The sequence below is a fragment of the Kogia breviceps genome, chromosome 2, assembly GCF_026419965.1.
Source record: "Kogia breviceps isolate mKogBre1 chromosome 2, mKogBre1 haplotype 1, whole genome shotgun sequence".
Classification (NCBI taxonomy): domain Eukaryota; kingdom Metazoa; phylum Chordata; class Mammalia; order Artiodactyla; family Physeteridae; genus Kogia; species Kogia breviceps.
In genome coordinates this window covers 172,530,816-172,551,485 of record NC_081311.1, presented here as the reverse complement: position 1 = coordinate 172,551,485, position 20,670 = coordinate 172,530,816, and the positions used below count along the sequence as shown (strand labels likewise).

The following is a 20,670-nucleotide window of genomic DNA, read 5'->3' as shown; positions in this document are numbered from 1 at the left end:
CTTTTCAACAAATGGTGATGGAAGAAAAACTGGATATATCCACATAAAAAAAAATGACACTGGACCCTTACACCATATACAAAAATTAATTAAAAGTGAATCAAGTGCTTAAACATAAGCCTTAAAACTATAGAACTCTTAGAAGAAAATACAGGGGGAAAGCTCAATGACGCTGGATTTTGCAATGATTTCTTGGCTATGACACCAAAAGCACAGGCAACAGAAGAAAAAAATAGATAAGTTGAACTTCATCAAAATTAAGAACTAAATTTTAAGAGTAAAATATCAACTCACAGAATAAGAGAAAAACATATCTGATAGGGACTGATATTCAGAATATATAAAGAACTCCTAAAACTCAACTAGAAAATAAACAACCTGATTTTAAAATGGGGAAAGAATTGAATGGACATGTCTCCAAGAAAGATATACTAATGGCCAAAAAGCAAATGAAAAGGTGTTCAATGTCACTAACCATCAGAAAAATGCAAATCAAAACCATAATAAGATACTATTTCACATCCACTAGGATGGCTGTTATTTTTTTTTTAAAAAGTGTTGATATGAATGTGGAGAAATTGGAACTCTTGTGCATTGCTGGTGGGAATGTAAAATAATGCAGCTACTGTGGAAGATGTTATGGTCATTCCTCAAAATATTAAGAATAGAATTACCATATAATCCAGCAATTCTACTTCTGGGTATATACCCAAAAGAAATGAATGCAGAGACTCAAACAGATTTTATATATCCATGTTCATAGCAGCATTATTCATAACAGCCAAAGGTGGAACAGCCCAAGTATCCATCAACAAATGAATGGGTAAACAAAATGTGGCATATACATAAAATGGAATATTATTCAGCCTTAAAAAGGAAAGAAGTTTTGATACATGCTACAACATGGATGAATACTGAAGCCATTATGCTAAGTGAAATAAGCCAGTCAAGAAAAGACAAATACTTTATGATTCTAGTTATATTAAGTATCTAAGATAGTCAAATTCACAGAGACAACAAAATAAAATGTTGGTTGACAGAAGCCAGGGAGAGGGAGGAATGGGGAATAAATATTTAATAGGTACAGTTTCAGTTGGAGAAGATGAAAAGCATTCTGGAGATGGATGGTGGTGATAGCTGCACAATAATGTGAATATACTTAATACCCAGAAATGTACACTTAAATGCTTAAAATGGTAAATTTTATGTTACATCTATTTTACCACAATAAAAAGAATTAACATGCAAAACCTGAACTACTCATTTTTCTTTCTCTTAAACATTATTTAAAACTAATAAGATTTGTTTTATTCCTCTAACAAATAGCAAATCTCAGCTTCCAGCAAAACATCTCCAAATACTCCTTTTGAGCAATTTTCTTCTCAGAGCTTCAGCTTATACCCACCTTTCTGTGATCATCCACTCCCCGTGAAATCCAATGGTTACAGTACAATGTTTCCTTTAGCTCTGATATTAAGAGCTCCCTCTGAAAATTCTGTGAAGACTCCTGTCCCCACTATGAAGCTTGTCTTCTTTGGCCTCAAGCAATTTCCCCAGCTAGCAAAGAAAGCACTGCTCTTCATGGAAGTAAAATCTGTGGCACTGCTACAACAGCAATAACCCTTCTCTTATTCAGCCCACTGTCTACTGACCTCAGAAACATCATCTATCTTTTTTCAAATAAATAATAAAGTATAATCTTTTGACAAGCCATTGACACATCAAAAGCATTTTTGCACAGTACAAGGTAATCTTGAACTTGTCACAAGGTCAACAAATATGTTTGGGTGTTATTCTTGTTTTGTGTTTTATTGTTACAATAAAAAAAAATTCCATTTTAATTGTATGGTCTATGGTTTGAAAATAGGAAAAATCAAAAAATTTTAATTAAAATGTGAATGGGACAAAGTAGGTAAACCTATTTTTTATAATATTTTTAAGCCATGAGTGAAAGTGATGCTTAAATCTTATTAGTTTTCCTAAGTTGTGTGTTTAAACACACAAACCTAAAGAGCACTTCCTGCTATGAAGTTAACAACTAACAGTAGTTTAGCTTTCGTCAGTGACTACATTATGATTAGGAGAGAAAAGAAGTCACTCTGAGTGAGATGGGAAGCTCTTGCAGGTTATTGAGCTGAAGAGTGGCATGATCCCAGTTAGTATTTAAAAGAATCACTTTGCCTGAAGTGTGTAAAACAGACTATAGAGCCAGACTGACAGGAATAGGACAAAAGCAGGGATAAGAGGTAGGAAGATATTTTAATAATACAAGCGAGAGGTAATGGTAGATTAGATCAGGTTGGCAGCAATGGAGACAGTGAGAAATGGTCAGATTCTGAACAGCTCTGAAGGGAGAACCAACAAGATTTCATGGCTTGGGGTAATGCTTAAAAGAAATAGAAGGGTTAAGTCTCTTGAGCTTAGCTGGAAGAAGGATCTTCTATTTACCCAAATGGGAAGAATGTGGAAGGGGCAGGTTGGGGTAGGAGATATTAGAATCAAAAGTTCCATTTTGGATGTATTAAGTGTGAGTTGCCTATTAGATATCCAAGTGGAGAAACAAGATAAATAGCTGGATATGTAGTCTGGGTATCAAGGGAGAGATTATGCTCTCTGTGAAAGAACGAAGATTTTTTTTTTAACATCTTTATTTGAGTATAACTGTTTTACAATAGTGTGTTAGTTTCTCCTTTACAACAAAGTGAATCAGTTATACATATACATATGTTCCCATATCTCTTCCCTCTTGCGTCACCCTCCCTCCCACCCTCCCTATCCCACCCCTCTAGGTGGTCACAAAGCACTTAGCTGATCTCCCTGTGCTATGCAGCAGCTTCCCACTAGCTATCTAATTTACATTTGGTAGTGTGTATATGTCCCTGCCACTCTCTCACATCGTCACAGCTTACCCTTCCCCCTCCCCATATCCTCAAGTCCATGCTATAGTAGGTCTGTGTTTTATTCCCGTCCTACCACTAATCTCTTCATGACATTTTTTTTTCTTAGATTCCATATATATGTGTTAGCATACGGTATTTGTTTTTCTCCTTCTGACTTACTTCACTCTGTATGACAGACTCCAGGTCTATCCACCTCATTACAAATAACTCAGTTTCATTTCTTTTTATGGCTGAGTAATATTCCATTGTATATATGTGCCACATCTTCTTTATCCATTCATCTGTTGATGGACACTTAGGTTGCTTCCATGTCCTGGCTATCGTAAATAGAGCTGCAATAAACATTTTGGTACATGACTCTTTTTGAATTATGGTTTTCTCAGGGTATATGCCTAGTAGTGGGATTGCGGGGTCATATGCTAGAACCAAGATTTTTAAATGTTACACGACAAAGAAGTGTTTCACAGAAATTAATCAAATAAGTTCCCAAACTTTTAACACATTAGGGTGTTAAAAACATGTCAGGGGAAAGCCAGTAATTCTAGAAAACTAAAATGGAAAAACCATTTAAGATCTGATAAACAGACAGAATAGTTTATAAATATACTATTTGGGTAATAATCCTAAAGTGTATCAGCAGATCTTAAAAGGATTAATGTCCCAATTAAAAGAATTTTAAAAGATACAGATATATTTCTGTAGAAAGGGAAACAAAAATAGTTAACTATTTCCAAAAAATGTTTTATGCACTGTTGCAAAGCCAAAAATAACAAGACAGCATCATCCCAATGTCCCAGTGGTTCTGAAGGGAACAAGTGATTGCTTTTATGTTGCCCAGGAGTGATAAATGCCTCTAACTATGGTCTGAACATTCTACAGAGATGAAAGTCCACTACATTGTACAGGGCAGACCATAGTAATTAACAAGAGTTCACTAACTATTTTTAGCCATGATTTATAAGAGAAGGGGAGTCAGTGTATGAACTCCTCTTGGTTAAGGCAGTTAAGAGGCAAAGCCCAAAATTTCACTTAAATGGTTAAAATGATAAATTTTATGTTATATCTATTTTACCACAATAAAAAGAATTTTAAAAACTTGTTTTATTGCTGTGAGGATCGTGTGAGATTATAGATAGGAAAATGCCTCAACAAAACTGTTTAGGTTCACTGCAAAGTGAATATTGTATTTGTTACTACCAGTGTATTGTTGAGTGAGTACAGGTTGGTTTAATGCATTCTATCTTCTTAGCTGAAAAAGCAAAGGGCAAGAAGGCACATGCAGGATGGAAGACTCCTCTAAGTGTTGATTGATTTATATTATTAATGGAGGCCACCTGCAACACGACTATTAACTATTATGGTACATGGTATTCACAAGGCTGTTTGCAATTAAAAGATAGCACAAAGCACCCAATTAAGTGATCCAGACTACAACTTGACATAGCAAATTTCTGAACATCCACAATAAGGGAAAGGAAGCACTGGAACAGATATTAGAATTCAGTACATAATCAAAAATGAATGGCTCTGAAATGTTTCGTACGGTATGCCTCTAGGTGTGCTTAGATTTGACTTCTAAAATTAATCTTTAGCCCCACTGAGGGCAGATGGAGGTGGTCCAAGGGCATGTGATTATCTTGTTCCCCCTCCCACCTAGGATTTAAAATGTGCCAGAATGACTCCCTCATGTGGACACTGCCATGCAAATAAGAAAGAGATGAATGTCCTCAACTATTTAATAATAGATGAAAGCTAAAGGGAAATACAGTCACTGGTTATAGGCTCCCATTTACACTTCGCTATTCATTGGTTTGTTTGAACTTAACTCTCTGTAATTAGTATCTACCAGTAGAGGAGACTTATTTGAATTTCTATCCATTCCATGCCTAAATAGAAAGCTTTGAGAACATTTAGCGTTAAGGTAGTTCTTGTTGACAAGTAAACAGCTTTTACAACAGACTTGAACATAGATTTCGAATTCACTAATTTGTAATGTTCCAGATGAGGAAAGTAGCCTTTGTCTACTCTTTAACCAGAGAAGACAACAATATAACAAAACCTTATTTGGAGCATGGAGCTAATTCACAGGTCTGGCTCTGTCCAGACTGGGTACCCAGTGATGGAGGATGCACCACTCACGTACTCTGTGAAATGCAAAAACTGTATATTGATTTGCTGTGAATGAACATAATTGTTTTTAACTTCTCATTATTCTAACTAAAATAACTGGATCTACCCTTCTATAATAGAAATCCTAGCATTGGATTTGATTAAAATTGTACTGAATTTATATAAATTCTAAACACAGAAACTCCTTTGTAAAATTACAAAATTCAGATGTTAGGTGGATTATGAATGAATGAATTATGTGAATGAATGAGTCTTTCATAAGACCATGGATACCCACATCATTTGTGAATTGAATACTTCGTGTGAATAAAGCTTTATGATTATGTACATATTTGAGAGGAATAAAATATTTTCATTCAGAAAACTTATTCTCTAGGAACAATTAATTACTCAGATCCTAAAGATGGAGAGGAAGGACCTTCTGAAGCAGGAATTTAAGAGTATTTGAACCTAAAACAAAAGCCTGAGAACACATTACTGACAGTTTGGGTTACTGCTACTGATCACAAAGGTTTTCCATAACTAGCCCCAGAATTTGGACAGATATCAATGGAATTGTCCAGATAAAATGACCTCCTGCCATGCACTGACCTGGGTAAACAGGCCTGGAAAAAATGCTGAAAGGAGAATGGACCAGCAAGTGTGTAGTATTCAGAAGTGGGGCAGGGGCAACAGCTCTCCTCCAGAGCATTTCACTTTCTCCCCTTCACTCCACAAGGAAAATTCATCTGCTGAAATCATGCCTGTTGCATGTGGATAAAAGGAGTCACGTGATGCACTAAGTGTTCCAGGAAGATTAATCTGTCAGCAGGGGGACTGATGGATTGACAGAGAAAGAGAGAGAGAGACAAGAGGCGATGACAAGAACACAATACAGAGGAGGAGGGAAGGACGGATTTGGGAGAAACGTCAGGACTTAATATGTGACTATTTCTAGACAGAAGATGAAGGAGAGAAAAGAGTCAACCATGACTCCCAAGGTTCACTCTTAGGTGGCTGGGAAAATAGCACTACCACTGAGAAAAGTGAGCAAGGCAGCCAGGACAGCTCTCTTCCTGCCTGCCTTTACCCTCAGCCTGCATGATGCCACCAACCCTAGGCAAAGCCACTGAACAAATAATGCTCTTGTTATTTTTTGACTGGCTATAGAGAGAAGGATAGTGGCCCAATCTGTTAACAAAACCTGAGAATAAGTGAAGACAGAATGACACAAGTAGTTATATAGTTAGCAGGAAGGAGCCAACCCAGGAGCAGAAAATATTATGTAGGGACACATGCATGCTAAAGCAAGACCTTGGACAGCACGACGTACTGCTGGATAGCATGGCGGCCATCAAATCAATCCAGCTGGGTGAAATGACCAAAAATAGTCCAGACTTTGTGGGAGAGAAGAATCAAAGACTCGGGTCCAAACTCAAATGCCTACAGGAGCTGGGCAAATAACCGAAATGAGGACGGGTGGCGTTCGGCAACAAGGAGTGCAGGTGGGGGCCCCTGACACAGCACGCGCCCACCCCATCTAAAGAGGAACCACAGTAGGTAGGTTACTCCCACCCAAGACCGTAGGCCCAATCTTCCAATTCTTCAAGAGCAACCCTCCCACCCACCATTCTCCACCACGTACGCTCTTTTATCTTCTTCAAGCACTCGTCAATACCTGAAATCTCTGTGCTGCTGTTGCTGTTGTGTTTATGGCCTGTCTCCTCCCACTAGAAGGTAAGCTCCCTGAGGAGCCACAGAATTGGCACTCAATCAATGCTCAACCAGTCATGTGCTCACCTCCGGACGCAGCAGGAGGTGAGCCATGTGATACAAAATAAATCCAACAGTGCCTGATTCACAACAGGTATTTGCCAAACAGAACTGAACGCCTCACAGATGCCAATCTGATTGACCGGAAACTCTATGAGCGGACACCTTGGGCTCCAACATTGAGAATTAACCAGTAGCAATAACAAAATCTCCCACGTGGTCAGTTTGTGATTACCCATGTTAATGGTAGGTGACAGTGATAGGCATAATCGAAGAATTGTTAATACAGGTATTCTCATGATTTTAGGTAGTGTAAGTGTGATGTATGCAGTGCGAATAACTTGAGACCAAAATTCTCTCTCCTGCCGCTCTGTCACGGTGCCAAAAATGCTTAACAGTAACTTAAGGCGCTTCTGAATGTCAATTTGATTACAACATGAAATTTCACAGAAAGCACTACACTCTTTCTAACATAGGAGTGTTCAACCATCGATGCATTCAACAGATATTTACTGACAGCCTACTATCTGCCAGGCATTACAAGGAAAACCATTACAAGCCTGAATTCTACATACTACAATTCTGTAATGACTGCTTAGGAAGACCTAGAAAACTTGGGAAGGCTGCTGAGGCCAATACCAAAGTTTGCATTACCAAATAAGCTAATAGTTGTCACACGACCAGTTCTAAGGACCCAGTATTTCTTTCTGCTGATCCACACCGAGAGCAGAGGAGCAGCTGGGTTCTGGATGGTCAAGAAACGTGGAACCAGCTTTGTCCTGAAGCAGAGTAGGAAGTGATGTGATGATAATCATCGTGATCTAAATTTACTTAAACTTCTCTCTTCTCTCGCTTCAGCCTGGGGCGGTGGGAATAGGTGTGATGAAAAAAACAACTTTTGTTTTTCTGAGTTGCTGCCGAGACATTTTACAGACTGGAAACCCTGCTCAGACCTAGAGTCTGGACATGTAGATAAGGACCGCACTTTAGGATTCCTACCATAAGTCCCTCTGTGCTTTCCCCAGATGCCTTTTAAAATAATCACTTAGAGTGAAGCCTGTGAAAAGTTAGTGACCTCTGACCCAACCACCTTATAAGTGATAGATGCTTGCTACCCTCTCTATCTTCTGCTTATTGGTGACCTGGGACAAAGGACTGTCCTTCTCCACTCTCTCCTCCTTCATTGCCCCCCAACCTTTTCTTGTGACTCTACTTCTTTTGTGTGGGTGTATTGAAACTGTGTCTTCAGTCAAAACGACCCAGTGGTTTTCATTTCCCCAAAGTGGAAGCTTGGATGCTGAGGGAGCTACTTTCCGATCCGTGTGGGTGGTTTGTGCCCCCTCATTCAGCAGGTCAAAATCTGTATGTTCTTAATTCAATACACCAGGTCTGACTCCCCAACATAGTAGGGAAGGTAACAAAAGACTGGGCCATATCTCAAGTCCAAGGAGATGACTTTCATCTTTCCCCAGACCCTGTGCTGTACATAATGTACCTCTTCTATCCCTTCCCAACTGCAAGAGAAGAGAATCTAAATAAGTAGGATTCAAGACAAGTAATTTTTGACTATAGTCAAGTTCAGGAAAAGGTTTGAAGGGCAGCAGAATAAACTATCCCAAAATATGCCTCTTTGGCCTAAACATTATTTTAAGCTGGTTATTTTTAAGAAACAGCGGACACAGGAGCAGCTCTGTAAACCAAGCAGAAGTTACTCTTCTGTAAGAAACATTTATATTTATCAGAAATCTCCATTTGTAATGGTGTTTCCCTCTCTGTACCAGAAAGAGGAAGATACTCGAAATCTCCAGAAACACATTACCTGTGTAAAAGGCAACGATTTAAATCTGTGTAACAACCTTACCCTCATTTACTGTGCTTTTACTGATAGCCTCCCATCACTGGCTCCCAAACATCTTGTCTATAGCTGGACAGTTATTTAAGCTGATGGCTGGGCCATCTCAAAGTTACTCAGTTTTCCTGAGCCTCTTCCATATACACAGGAGGCATACATGTCATTAAACTTCTCATTTTCTCCTGTTAACCTGTCTTTTATTACAGGGTGTGTCTCAGCCAAGAACCTGGAAGGCTAGAAGAAAAATGATTTTTCTTCCTCCACAGGTTCATTAACATTCTCAGGAATCGATCTCATAGGATTATCTATGAATGAATGAATGAATTAATTAACCTAAATTGTTTCTGCCTCTTTTTAAATGTATATTTTATCAAAATATAGAATTAAAGGTTGATAAAATGCTTATGTTTAGCAATCATAAAATTCCATTTATGCTTGTAAAAGTTCTACAGGTGAAGAAGATAAGTCTTGACAACAAAGCAAAACAAAATGTTTCCATTTCAGACCCTATTACTTCTACATGGTGGTAAATTAACCTCCTAGTTAGTAAGAGAAAAATTACAATAAATCATCAGAAAATAAAGCTGTCTATAAAGAAACCTGAATGAGGTTAAGTGACAAAAATCAAGGAACATAACTGTTTAGATCTGAGATGACCATGTTCTCAGTCTGCTCTGGACCATCTAGGTTTATGCCAATTATCCTGGCATAATTATTAGGCGTGCCTACTTTCACTCTCAAAAATGTCACAGTTTGGACAATAAGTTATATATATAACCCTATCTGGAGATAAAAAGATTCCTAAACAATCTTTGACAAAGAAACACTAGTATCACAGCCTGCTTTGCACAGTCTGCTTTTAAACTTACCAATTTTTGAAAGAGTTAACAAACAGCTTAACTTTCACAGCTGTAAAGCAGTAAGGCCTGCTCAACTTTAAAAACTTATGAAATAAATAGGGAGCTCTGCCCTATAACCTATATCTGGGAATTTCCCTCTCCACCTCTACCCCCCAATCTAGGATTCCAGGAGAATGGCACAGTGATTCAGCATTTCTAAGGCATTCATTAAAATGTGCTTGGGTGCAATGAAATCAGGGGAGAAAGAAAGGTACATAATACCCAGATATTAAAATCAAAACTTCTTTTATAAAAGCAAAAAATAATGAAATTCCATACTTTTTCTCTTACTGAAACATTTGGAAAGCAGCTGAATTGACAAGTATCTCCCATCAGTATGATTAGGCAACTCATCCAAAGATACAGCAGAAAGCATATGCAACACTTTTTGTCAACTAGTTCAAGAGATGCTTCAAAACAGAAGTGCAAGGGAAATCATAGAACACAGAGGGAAATTTCAGGGAACCCATACAGGAAGAACACCGTTTATCCCTGTATGAAAGCACTTTTTAGAATCTTGCTTATCTCATTTTTGTGTCTCCTGGAGGACAGACCTTGTCTTGTTCATCCTTGTACCCCTTATCTCTTATCTCTGAATCTTCAGCATACTACTTTGCACGTGAGAAATGTGCAACAAATACTTGTTGAATCAAACTAATAAGAAGGGACTTCCCTGGTGGCGCAGTGGTTGAGAGTCCGCCTGCCGATGCGGGGGACGTGGGTTCGTGCCCCGGTCCGGGAGGATCCCACATGCCGCAGAGCAGCTGAGCCCATGAGCCATGGCCGATGGGCCTGCACGTCTGGAGCCTGTGCTCCACAACGGGAGAGGCCGTAGCAGTGAGAGGCCCACGTACCACAAAAAAAAAATAAGAAGAAGAAGAAAAATGCTTTCAAATATAATTTCTACATAAACTTTTTTTTTTTGAAGATAAAAGAAACCTAACCACTATGGGGGGGTGGAAGTGGAGAGGTAAAATCATTCCAACAGCAAGTATGTGCTCCCTACTAAGAAATCTATTCCTCTACATGAGTGGTGGGTAAAGTTTTAACAACCTTACTACCATAAAAATTCAGATATATTGTAGTCAAACTAAGTCCCACCAAACAAAGCAACCAAATAAGGTTAGACTAGAAGACAGGAGTTAGCCATAGCCACCGACAGCTGAGTTATTAGAGAAGTTTCACTAAAGTTCCCTTCAAGTCCAAACTCGAGAGGGCTTGCGCATTCTCTAAAATAGGCTTTCAGGCCATTTTTTTTCTTCCTCCAGCACCTTATGCAAAGGCACTGGAATTTGAGAACTTGTCACTTAACCATAGAGGATCTTATTAATTAGTAGAAAAACCATAAAATGGGCCTCAATGCCTTTATCAAGAGGACCTTGGATTCTTCCTCCTTAAAGACACCACCCACTCCTCCTATCATGAAGAGATTAGTGGTAGGATGGGAATGAAACACAGACCTACTAGGGCATGGACTTGAGGATATGGGGAGGGGGAAGGGTAAGCTGTGACGCTGTGAGAGAGTGGCAGGGACATATACACACTACCAAATGTAAAATAGATAGCTAGTGGGAAGCAGCCGCATAGCACAGGGAGATCAGCTCGGTGCTGTGTGACCACCTAGAGGGGTGGGATAGGGAGGGTGGGAGGGAGGGTGATGCAAGAGGGAAGAGATATGGGAACATATGTATATGTATAACTGATTCACTTTGTTGTAAAGGAGAAACTAACACACTATTGTAAAACAGTTATATTCAAATAAAGATGTTTAAAAAAAAAAAAAAAAAAAAAAAACAAGACAAACGGGTAGACAGGATCCAGGAGTCAAGCCGTCAAGTTACATATGAACAGATCAGAAAAGGGCCATGAGTAAAGAGATCCCTTCATCTCAGCCAAGGCGGGTAGCAGCCGCTTCACAGCACGGTGAAGCAAAGTTAAGTTCTCCAATAACATCCGATATGAAGGAAGCATTTTCTCAGAAGCCTGACTTCTAAATATTAAATATTCAGGCCTCTTGAATTTTACATCAGCGGTTTTACAATCCTGGGAAAGTCACCTGAAGGCCTTAAATTTCTAATTCCCCATTTGTAAAATAGGAATAAATACTGTTACCACTTACCCATATTTTAGAAAACTAATAAAAACAATGATGCAAACCATAGATACTTTCCTTAAATTCTAGATGTTTAGACAATGACTGTTCTTCTCAACTGAACAGGTATAATCTGTAAGGGTTCAGAACGAGCCTCCCCCAAAATGTGTCACTTTTGCATGAGGACTATTTTGAACTAAAGGCACAATCAAGACTCTGCAGGTTCAAGAGAAACTACTGACCCTCCCTCAACTACCCAGCAGAACTTAAATTGAGGATTTTTCCCAGAAAAGAGTTATTACGAGAGATAAATTTTATCTAAGTGGCCCCATCTATATGGCAAGGCAAACATCTAATTACCAAACATCTGCTCTTTTTATTGTCCTATGAATGACCCTCCTGTCCTTGGAAGCCCGAGGCCCCTATGCCATTCCTTAGCTCAGGATGGCATATACGCCTCATCTTACCTTTCTGTCTCTGAACCTCTCAGGTATGTGGGGCCTCTGACCCTCACATGTATACATACGAAATTAAATTTGATTTTCTCCTGTTAATCTGTCTCATGTCAATTTAATTCTTGGACCAGCCAGAAGAACCTAGAAGGGTAGAGGAAAGTTTTCTTCCTATCCTACAAGTCCAAAGTAAAATATTTAACATCCGGACTCTATTTTCTGCTCCTAATAAAGAAAAGAGGTGCTGGTAACCCACTGTGGACATCTGCTTGGGGTCCAAAATTTTATTAACTCAAATAATAACTAGTAAGCAGGAAAAAAGGTTCCTTGAACTCTTTGGATATTAAGCACCTTCATCTTCCACTGAATGCCTTTTTAAAAATCAGTGACACTTTCTGAACCAATCTGCAAGTAAAGCTACTGCTCACAATGAATGCAGATGAAGTCTTGAAGGATTGTGCTGGCCAAAACTGGTCTCTATATTATATAAATTGTTTGTTTATATTCACCATAATCTTTTTAAATGCCATATTGTTTAGCTACTGAAAATATAACCCAAAAAAAAGTATTTTTTTCCTACTGACCAACTAAAGAAAGAAAGAGGTTGTTTAAACTTAACCACTCAATTTCTAAGTGAAAGACTGATGGGGAATCTGCAGCCCAACAGCTTTTTATAGCAATTTTCTGGGCGCAGATTGAAAGCAGTTTTCGTCATGGGAGGTAGACTACTGCACCCTTACATAAAGCCTCACAGATAAAAGTCAGGACCATCAACATATTCGCTTAACTACTGTTCAGTGTTCAATGCACCTACAAGAAAAATGGACCACATTTCAACTGTTAAACTTATAAGGCGATAAGAAAATTCCGATTCCAGTTTAGTGTCAGAGAGGAAAGACAAACAGCAACCCTATCCCAGTAGATCCCAGGTTAATTCCCTCCAGTTTCTCCCCTATCATAGTATTAATTGGTTTCCTAATAAAATGCTGCAGTAACATTTGTGAAATCAGATTCTGGCAGAAAACCAAATCAAAGGACAACTGACTCTTCATGGCAGCCACTTTTGCATACCCAGACCCTGCCTACCTTGTTATGTTTTTGCTGGTGTCTTGCCTTCGTGTCAAGAACATGGTAAGGGCTTTCCGAGTCTTGGTTGATGTAATATACGAGTCTTGAAGGCAGTGTGATTTCCTTCTGCATTGCATTACTGTAACTGCTATTACTGCTGCTATTCTGTTGCAATGTGTTGTCTTCATCTGCCAGGACTCCTAAATTGTTTTCTGCAGTTTCATTCCAATGCAGAGCTGGGGGGTGGGGGGGGGGACACAAACATACACAAACACACACATACCCTATAAATACATAAGTACTAAAATGCATTTTTCCATTAATCGCAAAAACAAAGTTTTCTACTTTTAAGCAGGTAAGGCGTAGAGACACAGGAAAGCAAGTTATTGCAGCAATGAAATGGCCTGGATAGGTTATCAGCCAATAAGGTTTATACAACAATGTACTGTTTATAGTCTTAAATCTATACTTGTAAGTATGGTGGTGGGGCTGAGGGGGAATGGACTTGAAGGAAGGGTCATTAAACGAACATGCTCAGGGATTCTGGCCCTCACCTCCCCACCTTGGGAGTCTACAGAAGCTCAGCGGGACTGGGACTTAGGAGTATCCCACCTGAGTGCTAAGAACGCTCCACAGAAAACTTGAACGCTGAACTCATGAACACGGAATGTTAACCGATTCATTTAACAAAATGGACAATTCCCTTTTCTTTTAACTTTGAGATGAGCAAAAATCTTTTGCCATAGAGGGATTCAGATGCTGGCAGCTTTCCAATTTCTTTTTATGTTCCTGCCTATGGCCAGCTATCTGCTGTCACTGATGTCCAATCATCAATGTATTGAACATCACAGTATCTTCATTATAATGACAAGCATTTTGAGAAACTACAAGCCAAAGGTTTATATCCCCGAAGTTTCCCTCCCCCACCTTAATTCCAACAGCAGTGAATAAACCCACTGGGCAATTTGAGGAAACACATTACCACTATTCTCGTCACATCTTCCCGCACTCACGTTCAGGCTCCACCACCCAAGCAAAAACTTGCTCCCTCGCTGCATTTCCCATCCACCGGTTTCCCCAAGTTGCACAGAGATCAGTTAGGGACCCCGCATCCACTGAATACCTTCCAGTGGAACCGGCAATGATTTAGTGAATGCAACAGACAAACGGACTTCAAAAAGTGAACTGGAATGAACGCCGGTTTGGGAATGAGAGGTGGACAGGCAGAGAGAGCCTCGGAAAGGCCGAGCCCTGGACGTGTCCGGAGCGCACGGACCCGCGTGCCCTTCGCTCTCCTCTGCAGGGCCCCGTGGGCAAGGCAATGCAAAGGGCACCTGGGCCATACCCACCGCTGGGTGCAGCAGCCCGCCAGGCGCGGGGCCGGGATGAGGCGGCGAGTGGAGGCAGCAGGAGAAGTACGAGGAGCAGGCGGCAGGGCGGCGCGCGGGCCAGGGCGCGGATGGGCGCCGGGCCGGCGGGGCCGCCGCGGGAGCAGCTGGAGGCTCGGGGGAGGCTGCAGCCCTCCACGGGCGGCCGCCCGGAGCTGTTGCCGGGTGGCTTCATGGCTCATAGCTCCCGGGCGCCGCTCGGTGTGGCCAGCGAGAGCGCCGGGCTAGGCTGCGGGTAAGGTTGCGGGCGGAGCCGGTCACGCCGGCTCGGCGCGCATGGTGCGGCCGCGGACAGGGGGGCCGGAGCTCAGGGCTAGGGGCTGGGCGGCGCCCCCTCCACTGCTCGCCTCTCAGCCCCTCCCGGGGTGGCTGCTGAAGAGTCCGGGGGTCCCAGTCGCTCCGCCAACTTGGAGCCTCCCCAGATGCTCCTCCCTCCCTGCGGCGGGCGCGGCAGCTCCAGTGACTGCGGGGGCTGCCGCTGGGGCTGAGGATGCTGAGGCGGCGAGCGGGAGCGAGCGGCGCGGGCGTGCGCCCCGCCCTCGAGAGCGCGCCCGAGCGCGGCTTCGCGTCCTGATGCTGATGCTGTTGCCTGGCACGGGACGCACTGCGCATGCTTTATTGTGGAAGAGAAAGGAGAGAGGGAAAAAAAGGGAGCAGAGTGATGCAGCATCAGAGGTGACGGTGGCACCTCCAGAGTTGGGGGCGGGGGAGAGAGGAAGCTGGCAGTCAGGGATTAGCCGGAGGGGAAGAAAGAAGAGTGTGGGGATTTCCAGGACAGAATGATCTGGAGGAAACGGCCAGCCAGAGAAATCGGCCTGCCTTTCCCACCACCCCAGACCTTACATACCCCCTCCTGTTCCAACCGCCACCTTCTCGGGGAAAACTTAGGCCAAGCATTTCCCTCTTAATCCTTTATTTATTTCCTTCCTGCAAATATATTGATATATAAAGGATGGCAGCCGGGGAGGTAAAAATAGCTCCTCATTCAGTTCGCCGGCAGCGCGGGGAACGAGGGCTGGGAAGCACTTTGGCGCGTGGCGGGCTCGCTGGCCAGATGACGCCCTGCGGCCTTGCAGAGCTCAGGCGCAGGCATCCCCGAGCTGGGCCCTCCGCCCTGGACTCTGTCGCTCGGGCCTCTCTCGCCCGGGCCTCTGTCTCCCGGGCTTGTGCCCGGGGCCTTTGTGGAAAGCAGATGGAGCTCAAAAGTTCAGAAAGGATGACTGGACGTGTTCCGGAAGGATTTAGAAATTCTGGCGGGGAAGAAATAGGGAGATGAGAAACCGAGTGTGTGACAGCCATCATGGGAAATCCAGCATTTGTCAAGCCGGTGGGCGGGCGTGCATCGGAGAGGGCACATTGCAGAGTTTGAGATCTGGTCCTGACTTGTGCAGAGAAAGAAAGATTTTTCTCTCGCTGCTGTAAAAAATGAAAAGAAAAAAAAAAAATCCCTGAATTGGGTGCATCAGCAGCAACTAAATACGATGGTTTCAAATTAGGGCCTGTGGCATATCTCTGCCCCCAAACTCCCATAATGCAAGCATTCATTTGTTCGCCCTCCCAATGACAGTCTGAGTAATAACAATGATGTCTTTCTCCGTTATGTGTATTTAACATGGAGATAATACCATCTACTTTGGGGGATCAAGAATCTCACAATAAAGAGAAAGGATGTGGGTATAATGCACCACAGCAATGATAGGACTCGGTGTCGTTAGCTGTCTTCTCCACCCCCAGTTAACAGAGGGAAGGGGGAGAGAGAGAGATGAGACACACACACACACACACACACACACACACACACAGACCAGAGATCTCAGAATTGTTAGAGAAGTAAACACTAATATGAGCTCTTCCTCTTTGTATCAGAGCTAGGATATCAATTTGTTATCACACATTTATTAACGTGAACTTGTCATTGATGCTACCTCCCCCAAATGTGGGCAGCAACAGTTTTCCTTTTGGCTCAGTTTGTGTCTCTAGAACCTAGTGTGGTGTTTGTGGCACAGAGAAGTCTCTCAAAATATGTCATGAATGAATAGACCAGCAGTAGTACCAGTAGAAGGAGGCCCATGGGGCAAACTGGTGAGCATGCCCACTTCCCCATAGTTCCTACTTGAAGCTCAGTGCTCTTGGGGGTGTCTCCCTCAAGACAAGCATGTCCTGGCTAGGTTTTCCCAATTTATATTTTATATAATGATACAATCTTGGAAAAGGGCTTGGGGGCAAAGGAGGTGGACAAGAATGAGAAGGGAAAAGGAAATGAAAGGCAAAAGGTGCCCAGATGCAAAGTTCTTTAAAAGGCATCTCTTACAATTGAGTAGCAACCTCTCAAAGCCTCTTCCAATAAATAAAGCCATGAGTTACCCAGACCACATGCATACCAGCCAGTCAGCAGCCACCATCCCATGCACTTGGGAAACAGAATAAGGACTGAATTCCATTTCTAATAAGGAACAGAAGTATTTGCAAAAAAGATGTTGTCTTTTGCACTGTAATCCAAAAACTGCATTTATTTACAGAACTTTAATGTTTACAGACTCGACCGGAGACTAGATTATGTATTAGTAAATGAGATAGTGAGTCAGAGAAGGAGTAAATCACTCAGAAAAGAATATACTAGAAGTTGGTCCCTTAAACCATATATTTAAGGGGAGGTTAAGAACAGAATCAAATATTCTTTAAGCAGTTAATTTGTTTGATTTAGTAATAGTCTCATTAGGTAGCTTGGAATGTTTATTGTTAGAGAGTCTGTTCTAAATAGTCTCCTCTGTGCTTATAATATTTAGTAATTTTGTCCATCATTATCTACTGCTTTGCTCTATATTCATGTCTGTGCATATCATCTTTCCCCTGTCAAAACACACTGAGACTTAAGCTGTGTCTCCTTCACCCCTGATCTGTAGAGCCTAGCATAGTACCCAGAATGGAGTCAGCATTTGATAAATGTGTATTGGGTAGAGGGGCGCTCACAGGTAGGAGGGAGGGATTCAGCAAGCTGGAGTGGAATGAAGGGAGGAATGTACCAGAAGTTTGGGTGCTCTAATAGCTCTGGTTAGACATGTGTGCTGGATCCCAAGAGCATCAGGGACCATTGGAGTGGCCTGGTAAACTTAGTAGATGCGAAAAACTGCTGTAGTCGTAGGTGAAAGCAAGCAGCCAGAAGGTCCATGGGAAGAAAATTACAGCAAGCAACATGGATACCAACTGAACACAAGGAAGGATGTGTGCCAGCAGCATCCACAAAGGGTAGCTGCGCTGCTCCCAAAAGTGGTTCAGCTGGGCCGTGAGGGAAGACACCGGAAGTCCCCTCTTTGCTCTCATTTGTTGCAGGGGGCAGACCGGACCTGCCTTGAAACCAGTGAGGAAACTGGGCCTGCACAAGAGCAAGTAAAAGGGTAGAAATATTAGACTTGGAAGGCATCTGCCTCAACAGGGCTGAAATTCTGGGAGAGAAGGTAGAAAAAAGGATCACAGAAGAGGGGCCTTGAAAGATGAAAGCAGGTGAAAAAGTAGGGCAATGTAGCAAAGCAGATTCACAACAGCAATTAGAATGGAAAAATCATTTGACCAAAAAGCCAAGGTCAAAGAAAGTGTGCAGCCAATTGGTGGATGGCGAGGATGCCGAGGAGTGGTCTGGGGGAGTGAGAGCAACTGCACAAACAAGGGTCAAAGGGCAGCAGCTCTGATTCAAGGGCAGCTCCGTCCAGAGAGCTCACTGGGAGCACAGAATTCCATTACAGACTCTGCTAGAGGAGGTTCTTCATTCTCTTTTTAGACTGGCTGTGAAGACTGATTTTACAAGTGAAAATTAATGCCTCCAAGGGAAAAAGTGTGATGAGAAAAACAATTCTTGTTTCTCTGACTTGCTGCACAGGCATTTTACAGTATGATAACCCCCGCTCACACACTCAGAGTCTGAACAATTTGGATAAGGGCTTGACTTTAGGATTCCTGCCTTAAGTGTGCATTGTGCTTTTCCTGGGCACCTCTTCACATAGCTACTTAGAGTTAAGCCTGTGAAAAGTCAGTGACCTCCACCCCAACCTTCCTATAAGTGATAGTTGCTTGCTGCCTTCTTTATCTCCTGCTCACTGGTGACCTGGGACAGAGGACTGCCCTTCCCGCAGCTCCTTACCTCCCACCCCCAGCTTCTGGGATCTGTAAGTAATAAATCTTGTGACTCTGCTTCCTTTGTGTGGGTGTATTGAAACTGTGCCTTCAATCCAAATGACCCTATGGATTACACTTCGCCAAAGTGGGATCTCGGATGCTGAGAGAGCTACCTGCCTGCCCACGTGGGTGACTTGTGCTGCCCTCGCCCCGACCTTTCAGAGGGTCATAATCTGCATGTTCTTAGTTCGGTCCCCCAGCTCCGGCTTCTCAACACAAGACAGCGTACTTTTCGGTAAAAGCCAAAAATACGTGAGCTCTATTATTTGTACTTTCTTCATTGTTCTGGGGTCAGCAAACATTTTCTCTTAAGAGTCATATAGTAAATATTTTAGACCTTGTGTGCCGTATGGTTTCTGACGCATATTCTTGGTATTTTTTTTTTACAACACTTTAAAAAATGTAAAAATCATGCAGCCTGCAGGCCCTAGTTTGTCAACCTACCATTTTTAACTATATATATATTTATATTGATTTAAGGGTAAACTTTTTTATCAACTGCATTAATATGCTTGTGAGCAGAAAAGCATGTGCAACAGTATACATAGCTCTAACTCCAAAAGAGCTAGCTCTTCACTGAACTTTACTATTTGCTTAATCAGTAATTGCATATTTCTTAATAACATTCAGCACTTGAAGAGATTCCTAAAGAAAGAAGCATTCTTCCATTTCGAGATCATTTCCAGACTTAGACAACGGAGGGAAATGTCAGAAATCATTCGCCAAAAAAATACAGATACAGAAAAGATTCCAGATTTTTTTTTTTTTTTTTTTTTTTTTTTTTTTTTTTTTTTTTGCCAAGATGTATTTTCTGGTGAGCAGAGAGATGCTGAATGAAGGCTACAGTCATGACAGGTCAGAGGATGGAGTAACACACCCAGTGACAGCCCTTCCTGGAGTCCATCACTATAAGCGCCCTGCGTTTGTGTTCCTCCAACTCAATCCTGAAGAGTGGCCGCAAGGCAGCCAGTATACAGAGCTGAACAGGCAGCCTTGAAGTCCATGAAAAATAAGTCTGCAAGTCTTATGTTAAATACACCTGCTCATTCTGAGGGACAGACCGCAGTGGGCCAATTTCAGAAGTCAAGGTGTGACTTTACTCAACACTACTGGGCAAAGCAAAAGTATTCATTACCAAAACTGCAATGGTCACAGACATATTTCTTTTTCTTTTCTCTTTTTGGCCACGTTGGGTCTTCGTTGCTGCACGCGGGCTTTCTCTGGTTGCGGCGAGCGGCAGCTACTCTTCACTGCGGTGCGCGGGCTTCTCATTGCAGTGGCTTCTCTTGGTGCGGAGCACGGGCTCTAGGTGCACAGGCTTCAGTAGTTGTGGCTCACGGGCTCAGTAGTTGTGGCTCGCGGGCTCTAGAGCACAGGCTCATAGTTGTGGCGCACGGGCTTAGTTGCTCCACGGAATGTGGGATCTTCCCGGACCGGGGCTCGAACCCATGTCCCTTGCATTGGCAGGAGGATTCTTAACCACTGCACCACCAGGGAAGTCTGACATATTTCTAAAAGAATAGTTGAACAGACAATAATGTGTCATAGTGTCAAAGCGTGAAAATATCTGAAGAAAGATAACCACTGGAGACACGTAAAATTTAGTTCTTAAGGGATATTATGTTAAACGAAAGTTAAGTAGGAACAGGATACATTTTTAAAACAGCTGATTTTTCTCCCCACTATGCAAACATTCTGCTAGTTTATCCCAGTTTGGTGCACTTACAAGCTGTAGTACAAAGGGATAAACAAGCGTGTCGTGATGACTTGTGGCGATGATCTATGCTGTGCAAAACTTGGAAGAATTGTGTTTATTGAGAATAATCACTGAGGCAACGTCATTATTAAACCCTCTCTGGGTTAAAGAGCAGCACTTGGCGTGTCTGCGGAAGTAAATTGCCATGTACTAATTGGGGAAGGAAGTCCTCAACTACTTTTAGAGACTGCAAGTAAATTTTATATAAAAG

General features: G+C 42.1%; 1 protein-coding gene across 5 annotated transcripts in view; it reads right to left on the bottom strand.

Moving 5' to 3' along the window:
• ADAM23 (ADAM metallopeptidase domain 23) overlaps positions 1 to 14,991 on the bottom strand; it is a 160,224-nt gene extending 145,233 nt beyond the window's left edge. For 3 of the 5 annotated variants that reach the window (XM_067026672.1, XM_067026673.1, XM_059054048.2), the window contains exons 1-2: positions 14,495 to 14,806; positions 13,164 to 13,381 (exon numbers count right to left, since the gene is read on the bottom strand). In XM_067026672.1, the coding sequence (XP_066882773.1) occupies positions 13,164 to 13,381; positions 14,495 to 14,708 (432 nt within the window). In that variant the 5' untranslated portion in view covers positions 14,709 to 14,806. Of the gene's footprint in view, positions 1 to 13,163; positions 13,382 to 14,494 lie in introns of all 5 variants that reach the window. The other 2 variants (XM_067026671.1, XM_067026674.1) reach the window with 2 other exon arrangements.
• Positions 14,992 to 20,670: the final 5,679 nt, after the last annotated feature.